The sequence below is a fragment of the Tubulanus polymorphus genome, chromosome 2, assembly GCF_964204645.1.
Source record: "Tubulanus polymorphus chromosome 2, tnTubPoly1.2, whole genome shotgun sequence".
NCBI classification, from domain to species: domain Eukaryota; kingdom Metazoa; phylum Nemertea; class Palaeonemertea; order Tubulaniformes; family Tubulanidae; genus Tubulanus; species Tubulanus polymorphus.
Window position 1 is genome coordinate 17598475 of NC_134026.1, and position 12257 is coordinate 17610731.

A 12257-nucleotide genomic window follows, 5' to 3' on the forward strand; every position below is an offset into this window, starting at 1 on the left:
AAATCAGCACTTCGTTTGCATTTGGTCTTCGTTTTACACATTTTTGAAGTTTTTGAGGGAAATTTTGAAGACGCTTTGACCAACCTTGATCTTTTGTTTAAATTTGATTCCCCCAAGGGCCCATAAGCGTAAGAATAATTGTGTCGATCGGACTCAAGATGGCCATCCTTTGACCATTTTAGTTCCCAAAAATGTCAAATTTGGCCTGAATTCTGAGTCCTGTAGCTTCCTACTAGTTTGCCATTTCTCATTGCAATTTTTGATGGGTATTCTATGGAAAGGGATATTTTATACATGAGACAGGTATTTTTCATCAGCCAATTATGGCACAATAAGCGGCCATCTTGGTGTCATCAGAACTCATTCGTAGGTGGGAACAAGTTTTTCCACATAATGTTGATACCTAAGCATATTTTGTTACCGCAATCAATTGGAAAGTTGTAGCTCATAAATTGTTCTATGATTTTGGTGAGTTTCAAGGTCATTGGTTTTTGTATATGGCCACCAGGGCGCGTTGAATAATTCAATAACTTAGAATTTCTATATTATATTTGTACCTATGCATATTTTGTTACTACAATCAATTGCTAAGTTGTAGCTCATGACATTGTCTATGATTGTGGTGAGATTGTGGTGAGATTTAAGGACATTAGTTATTCTATATGATCACCAGGGGACGTTAAATAGTAGAATAACTTAGTATTTCCTTGTTATATTGGTACCTAGGCATATTTTGTTACCATGATCAATTGCAAAGTTGTAGTTCATGACATGTTCTATGATTGTGGTGAGTTTCAAGGTCATTGGGTTTTGCATATGGTCACCAGGGGGTGTTGAATATTAGAATAAATTAGTATTTCCATATTGAATTGGTAAGAAGGCATATTTTGTTATCATAATCAATTATAAAATCGTAGCTGCTGACATGTTCTATGATTGTGGTGAGTTTCAAGGTCATTGGGTTTCGTATATGGTCACTAGGAGGCGTCGAATATTGAAGTTGTTAGATTGTTGAGCATTGGAAACCACTTCCCAAGTGGGCATGATGTCCCTGGACCCCTAGTTCATATCATTACCAAATTGTTCATTTGTTTGACATTTCACTATTTGATTACCAGGTCTTGAAGAAAGCAACCAGAGATGAGGCTAAAATGGTCCGTGAAGCATTCACTATGTTTCAAGATGAACTGAAAGAAGATATTCAAAGTGCGTTTCGAAGCTTTCGAGACAAATTCCTGTCAAAGACTAAGAAGAGTTCATCTGAATATGAAATCCGACGCGGATATTTAGAGATGAGTTCACAAGAGTTATTGTCTGATCTGAATGGCAAACTTACACTTCTTATGGCTTCCCTTGCGGCGAAAGATAACAGTCGCAGTTTACGTCGCAGTCGTGATGTCTTGACTGCGTATATAAAACAATTGCGTGAAGATGAACTGTTGAGAGATGTCATGCAGTTAGCAATATGCGTCGGAAGTCAAGGCTTTACCGATGACATTCTTGAAAGATTGTTCCCGACTAGAGGTATTCAAGAAGAATATAATGAAGAAAGAGAGTTGCATCCAATGTTACCTCCACCTCCATTAGGTACTTTGAATCAAACATCATACTCTTCGTTTCAGTCATTCTTCACAAATAGTTTACTGCTCTGTATATTTAACAGTACGTAAGTCTGATTGAACCCATGGAGCCCGAAGACCATCCCATTTTTTTTATTCATATAAACCAATTCAGTCTCGTAATACATTCTATGCAATCGTACTGTTTATTGCAATCATGCCAGCTATATACTTCAATTTATGATAGATCCATTATGTTTTAATTTTCGATATGTGCTTTTCAGAAAAGTTGCTTGAGAGTTTCACTCGGTATTTAAGTCGATGCACTAGCCAAGGAACATTGTCATTGACGATGTTGAGCAAAGTAGAAGAAAAACTGTGTGAAGATTTCAATCGCGGGCAATTCAGTTTGATGGGTTATGGTTCATTCCTGCAGTTTCTCCACTCACAACCAGACGCTAAACGAGTGAGTCATTCATACATAAAAGATTCTTTAGTTCTCGGTGTGGATTATATTTATTAAATAACTCTATTCCATTTTGTCCTGGAATGAAGAAGGTCATGAAATTTGCTTCAGATGCCACCTTAATTTAAGATGTCTATACATGGAATTCCGTATAACTAGGTGCAGTGGATGTATGTTCAGCAATCAAGCTATTTTGAGGGTATTTGTTCCTTTTGCAGATATTTGAAGAATTAGGAGGATCTAGCTTAACAGTTGGTCATGGACATTCAGCCAGCCATTCCATATATCATGCAACATTAAATGATGTCTTGGATTTAATGAGTCAATGTGGTTTCAATGACAGGTCTAAGGTGATATTGATATACATTCTATGGTCGACACCATTTTCATGGTTGTTCAAAAATGTGCTAGTGCTCAGCCATGCATAGTGTATCATTGCATTTCAATAATCTGTACTCGAGCAAACGTCGAGGTCTACCAACCTCCCAAAAATTAATTACAATTACAGTTAATGAATAATTAACCCTCAAGCTTCGGTAACACATTTTCTGAGACACCCTTTATTATTGTAATTTTCTTAGATTTCTGCGGTTATGCAGAAATATTCCCTGATCCAAGATGTCAATGCTACGAAGTGCTTAGTTCACTGGTGACCAAAAGGCCATCATATTTTAACTTATAATATGTGATACGATTATAATGTATGGTTAATTTTAACTGTTCAGCCATCAGTGCAAGCGAGTTACACGGCCAACTGGCCCTTAATTTTATGTCATTTTCTCTATTTTATGTCATTTTCTCTTGATATTATGAACATTAAATGACACTGACCAAAATTAAGTCCATTTTAAGTTATTTTTTTCATGATGATTTTGGCAAGGAAATCCTTGAAACGAATGTGGTTTTCATTTTTTAGAATGATGTTATTGAATCTGCTATTTGTGATCATTATCGTGTGGAAAGTATCCAGACTCTAGGGTTTGGCCCGATGGGTAGCGTTCTCGCAAAGGGGGAACATCACATGAAGAAGAACCGTGATCCGAATGTCCTGTATGAATGTTCTCTATGCCCAGATATTAGGTTTGTGTCTGGTCATTTACCATGTTTTGCGATAATTCCTTACAACGATGTGAGATATTTTTTCAACTTCTTACCTTTTCTTTCAGCCAAGCTTACTTTTCGCCAACTACAAGTAAGCAAGTTGGTATCTTAGGTCAGCAGACAAAAGAGAGAGCATTTGCTTGCCTGTCGTCTTGCCCACTATTGGTTGATCTTGATGAATGGTGTAATTGGTCACTTGTATTCCAGCCTCAACGAGATATTGGACCATTGAAACATTTCATACAAAAATATGGCAGTTCTCATGGTATGTATTAAATGAATACATGTACAAGCAATAGGTGTCATGGTTCTTATGCTCAGGCTCAGGCCCACCGTGCGTCGGTTCCCATTGCATTTTGGATATGTTGTATCTAGAGCCAATAGCTAATTTTTGTAAAGACAACTTTTTGAATTTTTACCCCTCTGAGTTAGGTCATCTTCATGGTCATGTCGCTGAAAAACAGTTTTTAGTTAGTGTCTAGTTCTGCCTCTAGGTGGTGCACTGAACCCATTCTTTACATTGCACAACTAGACCTCCTTACTAACATTGCACTTAAGTTTCATCAAGATCGACCCACTTTTAACAGAGCTAAGTAGCTGGAAGGCGCATGCGCACGCACATACACATTCCATTTGATCTAATTCAAAATCATTTACTAAGTAGGCTATTTTGTAGGAAACCCTCTTGTGTTTAGGAAATTCCTTATGTGATCAGTTTGCCAGTTGATGCCGGTTGATTTCCAATTTGGTTGACAATTGTTTTAAGTTGTTTTAAAGTCAGTTATTTAGAAATTGCCTAAAACTCTGCTTTAGAAAGGGTGTCTTGTTTGGGATTAAATCTGGTTAAAAATAGTGGTGTAGTTTGCTATGCCCTTTCGAGAAAATGCTCTCCATGCTGTTTACGTAACATCACACATCACATGTTGTCAATGATGTAGGTCGATCGACAGAAGTGTCATTCTTAAACCGATCATTGTGTCATCGTAAGTATACCTTATGTAACCTGGAGTTGACCCCGGAAAAATGTTCAAAAGTTTTAAGTCTATGCAGGGCATAATAAACAGAGAGTGGTTGAGCAGAAAGTTATCGTGGCCAATTTCTGATTTATGCCCTCATTTCTGTGGGTTAGGGCTTGGGAAATTTTATATCGCCAGGATCAATGAATAACACTTAGTTTTAATGGTAATCTATAAAAGAATAAATTTATTTTAATATATTTGAATTTCTGGTATTTATTTTAGGCATGCCCAATGGTTGTTTTAATGAGAAAAAAACTAGTTTATTGATATCGCTTTACTAGACTTGAATTTGCATATTTGATACCCTAGTGACTCCCATCTTGTTTTATGGGTGTGAATCATGGTCGATCAGAAAAAAGAGAAATAGCAGTTTTCCAATTGAAGAAACTTTTGAAAAATATGATGACCTTAATGAACTTCTATTCAAATTTTGCAAATTTATACTTAAGGTCAATAGAAAAACCTCCAATACTGCAGCTGTTCAAAAAGATTATATATCTGCCTTGTCCAGACTAAGAGTCAGCGCTCATCCACCACTTATTGAGAGGGGTAGGCATTGAAAAATGCCCAAAGCAGATAGACTTTGCACCATATGCAGGGAAGTTGAGACTGAATTTCATTTTATTATGGTGTGCTCTAGATGGGAAAATCTGAGAGATGAACTTCATAGCAATATTTGTAACATATTCCCCAACATTCGAAGTCTCGACAAGGACGACCAATTCGGGATTTTACTTTCTAATCATCTATTAGCTCGTTACGTAGGCAAATTTGTAGACCAAGGATTTAAAGCCTTGCACACGATCTTATTCTATATCCACTTTTTTCCATACATGTGAATATTTTGAAATTTGGTAACTTGCATTAGTGTTAATCTTTTTTCTATTTCATTGTTATCCTATACCTACAGAGAAATTTTATATACACCACTTTTCTTTTGTCAATTTTATTCTGTTTTTCAACAATTGTGCGAGATTTCATGATAAATAAATATTGAATTGAATTGAATTATTAGGGATTACCCCATAATAGTGTATATCCTATGAAAGCTCTTTTCACAAGCTTTTGAGTGATACCAAGTTTGCAAACTGGAGGTTACCTTCAGATTCTGACCCCTTGGTCAGTGACCCCCCAAGGTCATCCAGATTGTCAGGCCAACCATGCACTATCATCAGGATCATCCCAAGAGAATTTATCATCAGAATCTTTCATTCCTATCTCCAATATCAGCCAACCTCACTAGGGAGCATCTTTAGTGTATTGGCCATTATTACTAACGATCTTGTCAACTTCAGTAATCTGACCCATAGTAGGCCTATACATATTCCAGAATAGCATATAATCCGTAAATCTGAAACAAGGCGGTACAGAATACATTTAATTGAAGCCTGCTATACATAATGTATGTTTATGTTCATATAATGTCTTTATATGAAAATTATATGATTGATATAATTTCAGACATCATGGCATTAGAAGTAGGGCCAGGCGTTCTGATTAAAATCACATCGACAACTTCAGTCGAACTTTTCCTGGAAGCTGCAAGAAATGCTGATGCGACTTTGACATGTGGTCACCTGGTGTCAATAATCGTAAAGAATAAAGGAATGGCTGGAGCTCCACTGTCGCTGTTAGCTAATCATATGGCTACTGCCCTGCATCACATACAGAATAGCGATGGAAAAAGACTGGGTATGATATGATGTTGCTTATATTTTATGACATATTTCGCCATAAAGCCCATGCAAAGTTTTACCATTTCCATCCTACTGTATACATGATTTTTAATGTTAAACCTACATGTTCAGAATAAGCTTATATGCACATGATATGTACTCCACAGATTTTGATTCCCAAATGAATTATGTCATTAGCATGCCCTTACGTGTATATTTTTTTGCCCATGTTTCTAATGCTTCATTATTTGATGTCATTTCTAATGAGGTTTGACTTTGGAACTAAGACAACCCAATGCCTTACTGACTTATAGCTTTTAGCACGTCTTGGAGCATGGGTTTATTAAGTCAGGTCCACTAAAACTGTCAATAGTTCTCGATAGCTTTACTCAGGAGACCAGCAAAAATAATGGTTAGAATTGAAAGACAATATTGATATTTGATAGCAGCTCATCTATAGATTCTCAATGTATATTAGGTGCGCAAACGATGATGTATCAGTCGCAAGATTCTATGCAAACCGCAGCATTTGTAAGAGATTGTTTATGCGTATTGCCAAAACGAATCGCTGAAGCAGTTGCCTGTCAGGTAAGTCTGATTATGTGAAGCTACATAAACATCGATGGACTAAGAGATTTTAGATGATTACTTCATGAAAATTGTTTTTTAGGTTTTTTTAGAACCATTCAGCAAAGTAGTAGGAGATGCCAAATCTAAACAGCTCCTTGTCGAAAGCTGTCAGACAGTGGCCCATCACAATGCAATTATCAGACTTGGAATGGCTTTAGGTGTGAATGAATGGTCTCAAGCATTTGATGATCGTCTAAGATTACCATTTACAGGAACTACTACAACAGATGATGATGAAGCTGGAATGGTGGGTATAAATGTGATCATATTTTATACCCTCGTTTGATTGTAATCTAGATATCTTCAAAAAATATTCCCAAATTCAACAATTCCTGAAGAAAATCATAACTACATGTCAAGGCATCAACCTCAAAATAGCAATCAAAATACTTTCAGATATAGAATTTACCATGAATGAATTATTACCATATTAACATTAATGGACCTCGTTTATTAATTTATTGATTTTTTTAGTCATTTGAAGAAGAGAATTCTGAATCAGAAAGTGATAGTCTGAGTGATAGTGATACTTATGAAAGCATCCTTGATGATGTAGAACTTTCGGATGAACCAGAATTGTTAGAAAGGAAAGCAGTAAATCTTGAAGATGATGCAGGTGCTGGTTAGTTTCCATGAATTTTGGTCAATAAATTGTTTTTTGGGAGATGATCAAAATCAGTTTTCTTAACTAAGCAAGTTATAATTGGCCGATCTTTGATGCAAATGTTTTCCCCCTGCATTCCAATTATTCGATGATGATTAAACTTTGGATGGAATTGAATTGAACTATAAATGTCGGCAATGAGCTTCTGTAGTACCAAAAGATTACCCAGAAACCCAGAAACCCTGGGCTTTTTGGTGAATTTTGACCTGAAATAAAAATGTAGAATTGTTATAGTCCTCACGTTTGTAACATTATGCGCCTCATCTCAAACGTTTCCCCCTTCCTGCTCATATTGGTTGATAATATGACTGAAAACTGTCCATTATGTGTAGTTTCTAAGCACTTAAATATACTTATGTCAACGTGATATGGTGAGTGGTGCCATCTATGCATTTATCTACAAAGAGTTCACGAGTGGCTCCATCTATACACACATTTGAAAGCAATGTGACCATAGAGCGTTTTATATACCACAGTAAAGCATATATAAACCCCGTCAATCCTATGAGGTTTAACAATAGCCTTTGCAGCAACTCAAATTTCAGTCGGTCATAAATGGGCATATGGTGAACCCAACCAAAATTTGATCAGTAGTACTAAAGTGGTTTAAAATGACAACACAACGCATTTAATTTTATCGCATTCATCAGGAATTTGTTGCACCTTGAAAACTAATCATTCAGGAATTGGCAGTGTTTCGAAATGAAAAGAGCATTGATCACTAAAGTAGAGGGTTTATAGCTGCACAAGGGTGTTGGGAATAAAAATCTTTCTTTTTCCTCCAGACAAACTGGTGCATGCAACTGATTCTGTCATCAAATCTGACGAAAATGTTCTGAACGATGTCAAGGAAGAAAATGGAGATAGCGAATTGAAACCTGACAAACCAGAAAAATTGAATCGTGATGAAACTGCAATACCAGATGAGATGGCACATATGACAGCTCTGGAGCAAGAACGTCTTGAAATCATCAACATTATTCGACGAGATGAGTTTGGTATGGGAGTTTTTTTGTCTGAAGATGCAGAGAAACTAATGCGTGTTCAACAAGAACGATTAGGCCGGAGTTTAGAAAGGTACATTAAATAATTGTTCTCCCAACTATAAAGTCTTTAATGTGCTCGCCATTGCTCTTACATGTGTGTTTTGCAATGCTGTATATACTCGTGTAAAATCTGGATCCAATATTAATGGCTGACCGTAGTGCCTCTTGGGGCTCTTGTTTCTCATATCGGATGGATGACCTCGATATGCTGATTAGCCGTGTGCTTGAATTCATAAAAAAACCCAAAAAGCTTACCCCTGTGTACTAGATGTGATTCTTACCGAGTCAGATGACGTGGAGTCAAATCCTCGACCCCCAAAAAATGCTGAGTGTTTCCCTTGCGGCTGTTGCGAATCAAACGTATATAGCTATAGATGCGACAGTTTTGTCTTCCGTAGCTACGAAGTGGACACATCCAACTACTACAACCCAATAGAGGATGAATACATAACCATCGACTCGGTCAACTAAGTTTTCAGCCCACTAAAAGCAAGTAGCCCATGCGCACCAGCAGGGAAGCATGATAGCACCGCCCAAAAGTCGCCTGGGAAACCCAGACGCACTGTAAACCCCCCAAAACATCGAAGCGCCACCATTCAAGCCGCTCGAATGGCTCAAGCTCAGCATTTAATGCCTCAGAGTTTGCAGCAGTATTAGAGTACATCAAGCCCTATGTTATCTGTGCCACTAAGTGATGGTAAAACGCCAATATAAAATCCAGTGAGATCTTTCCCCCATGGTTCAATGTCTACAGAAAGGATCGTAGTTCGCTGGGTGGTGGGGTGTTCGTCCTCGTACACAAGGACCTAACCTCGGCACTGTACCCAATCGAAACAACCAGTGAGTCTGTATGGGTGACTGTCGACCTGAAATAACAGAGAAACATCCCCATTGGCTCTTTCACCGGGACCACAGACATGTCGAGTCACTAGAAGAACAGCTGCAAACCATCTTCACTACTGGGAAGCAAATATTGCTGGCTGGTGACTGCCTGAATATCAACTGGGAAGCGTTAACTGTAGCCGCAAACAGTCAGGATAGGCCTGTGCAAAAGGCACTCATCGATATCATAACCACAGCTGAAATAACCCAAGTCCATGAAGAGCCAACAAGGGATGACAAAATACTGGATCTCGTCTTTACAAATAATCCATCACTTGTCAAAAGCTCTGTGTCAATCCCGGGCCTTTCCGACCACGACATGGTCATACAGACATTGACATTAAACCCCAAACAAGTCGAAGAAGACCCAGACGACATTATCACTTCAATAAAGCAAATTGGGACGATATAAACACCGATCTAGCAGGACATCAATAAAATCGAGGCGTCGAAGATATGTGGAACCACTGTAAGTCCGTCCTTTTCCGATCAATAAATCAAAATGTACCCTCGAAGACGTCAAGGGTAAGAAACTCCCTCCCGTGGCTGACCCCAGCAGTACACAAGCTCCTAAAACGGAAAAAAGACTATTGACAAAGGCTTAGAAATCTGGAAACTGGAAAGTCTTTCGTAGCTTCCAAAAAGAGTAAACGCAATATTCATCGTACCGAGTGAGACTTTGTAAACAAGACCATTCAAGACGGCAAACAAAATGGCAACTCTAAACTCTTCTGACATTATGATATCCAATTTGATATCCTCACGCCACTAAACCATGGATTCCGTGTCGGCCACTCATGTGAGACACAGCTGGTTACCACAGTCGACGGACATGGTACCGCACGACAAGCTACTACATAAACTATCCCACTACGGCATCCATGGAAACCTCCACTCTTGGATCTCAAACTTTCTATCCAAGGGGAAGAAGATGAGGGCAGTACTCGACAGCGAGATATCAGAAGAAACAACTGTCGATTCCGGCGTACCACAGTGCACCGTACTCGGTCCTCTGCTTTTTCTCTGCCATATTAATGACTTAATCAGTCACTTCACAAATTCGACTATTTGCTGATGAATGTCTCATCTACAGGCAAATAAAATCATTTGCTGACCACATCTAGCTCCGGAAGGACCTAGAAGCACTAGAAAGATGGGCCATCAAGTAGGGCATGAAGTTCAACGCAAAAAAATGCTTCTTCCTGCGGATATGTGAAAGGACTACCTACATGTACTCTCTAAATGATGTTGTATTGCAAGTCATTTCAAACAACCTGTACTTGGGCATCATCATTTCGAACAGCCTTAAATGGAGCGACCATATAGAAAGTATTTGTGGAAAAACCCTTCGAACGCTAGATTTCTTATGTCGAAACCTCCAGAACTGTGCAAAGTTTGCAGAAATGCTACAGTCACTAAACCTCCCACCCCTAGCCGAAAGAAGGAAGCAATCACGTCTAGTGCTCTTTTACAGGGTCGTAGAGGGGTCAGTTCCAGCGCTACCCGCCGATAAGTTTGTCATACCGTTTCGAACCTCCCTTGTTCAAAGCACCTATCTGATTACGATTACGAAAGCTCAAACCCGGTTGAAAGATACATAGTAAAAAACATTTGCGGGTTCGTTGTCCCGCTTATAGAAAATGACCAGTACAAAAACTCGTGTTTCGTTGGGACTACACTTGAGTGGAACCATCTTGATAACAGCGTAGTGAAACCAGGACTTTCAGCAGCTAAGTTCCGAGAACTCATCTGCTCGTCCCCTCAATAGACACATCGCCCTGTCCCCACCGTGTACATTCGATGCCAAAAGTGATCACGTCAACGTAAAAAAGCAGAAACAGAGAATTGTAAATTCAATCAAAATATATTTGCATAAAATATATCAAATCCAAATCAATTCTGTTTTATTGAACAAAATAACATCAAATTCAATTATATTTTATTCCGCATTCGATTCAATAAGACAAGGGGAAAAGATTGATCTTAGGCATTCATTCCTGCTGTCTGTTTTACTTATAAAAACACAAAATCTTGTACTGTGTAGATAAGATTGAAGTAGGAGTGCATTTTGACAAATGTTACCCACCCACAGATAGCATCATTTATAAAAAAGCGAATATTTCTGGCTGGCCATGTGAGGCGCTTCTTGTTCTAAAGAGTTAAATATTGACATGTATACAATTTTTCCATTATATTGGTACCTATGCACATTTCGTAATCAATTGCAAAATAGTTGCACTGGCATGCTCTACGATTATGGTGAGTTTCAAGGTCATTAGTTTCTGTATATGTTCACCAGCGGGCATTGGATAGAGGAATACGGTGATATCTATCCAGACATATAAAATAGTACGGTGGAACCTACCAAAACTATGAAGACTTATCTACGTATTTCATGTGAATCCACATTAACTAGAACTCAACTGACCTATCCTACATAAACATGGTTAGTTCGAATATGTGAATTTTTTTGGTGGACAAAATCACTTGTTAGATAGGAGAACGTCAATCATAATAGGTTTAAAATCTTCGAAATGAAGTGTGAAGCCATGTTTTGTCAGGTGGGAATTTTTCTGGTTCTATTACAGATTGTCAAGGGATTTGTATACGAGAGACACTCATTTTGTGCTAGAGTTGATTCAGAATGCTGATGATAATGCCTATCCAGAGAGAACAAAGTCAAAGCGTTTCATTCCGTCGATGCAGTTTATCATTGACAATGATTCTGTTACAATTCTGAATAATGAATGTGGATTTAAACCGGAACACATGAAAGCATTGTGCGATGTTGGTAACAGTACAAAAGGAAAACACAAATATGGTTATATTGGTAGGTACCATACATTCATGTTCAAATAGTTTTTAGCCCACTTGGGAAGTTTTCAATACTCTTGATGTATTATCTTGCTTTTTGGTTTGCCTATATTATCAACAGTTGGTTGGCAACCTGCCAAGGTCTTTGTTAAATTGCGGCACAAAATATCTATGGGGTTGTTTTTATTGTGAAGCAAGTAAAACTGATCCGCTGAGGTTTTGGTCCAAAACTTCAAAACTCCTTCGCTGTCTACAAGTTTCTTGCACTGGCCTTGTAATAATGATAATAATAATAATATATTTTCTTATATAATGCAGTTATAAAATCTTAACCACTGCGCTTTACATTCTAGAACTACATTATAAAAGTACAAGTTAAAAATTAATCACCATTAGTAGA

At 37.9% G+C, this 12257-nt stretch overlaps 1 protein-coding gene and 1 pseudogene across 3 annotated transcripts in view; both read left to right on the forward strand.

Annotated features, from left to right (window-relative positions):
• The window catches only part of LOC141900295 (uncharacterized), a 94945-nt gene that overhangs the window by 10120 nt on the left and 72568 nt on the right, over window positions 1-12257 (forward strand). The window contains exons 5-15 of one of the 3 annotated variants that reach the window (XM_074787112.1): window positions 1119-1587; window positions 1844-2025; window positions 2244-2375; window positions 2942-3105; window positions 3192-3391; window positions 5607-5837; window positions 6300-6409; window positions 6492-6698; window positions 6926-7073; window positions 7901-8192; window positions 11632-11873. In XM_074787112.1, coding sequence (XP_074643213.1) covers window positions 1119-1587; window positions 1844-2025; window positions 2244-2375; window positions 2942-3105; window positions 3192-3391; window positions 5607-5837; window positions 6300-6409; window positions 6492-6698; window positions 6926-7073; window positions 7901-8192; window positions 11632-11873 — 2377 coding nt within the window. Of the gene's footprint in view, window positions 1-1118; window positions 1588-1843; window positions 2026-2243; window positions 2376-2941; window positions 3106-3191; window positions 3392-5606; window positions 5838-6299; window positions 6410-6491; window positions 6699-6925; window positions 7074-7900; window positions 8193-11631; window positions 11874-12257 lie in introns of those variants that run through there. The other 2 variants (XM_074787113.1, XM_074787114.1) reach the window with 2 other exon arrangements.
• On the forward strand, window positions 8682-9481 carry LOC141900833 (uncharacterized; annotated as a pseudogene).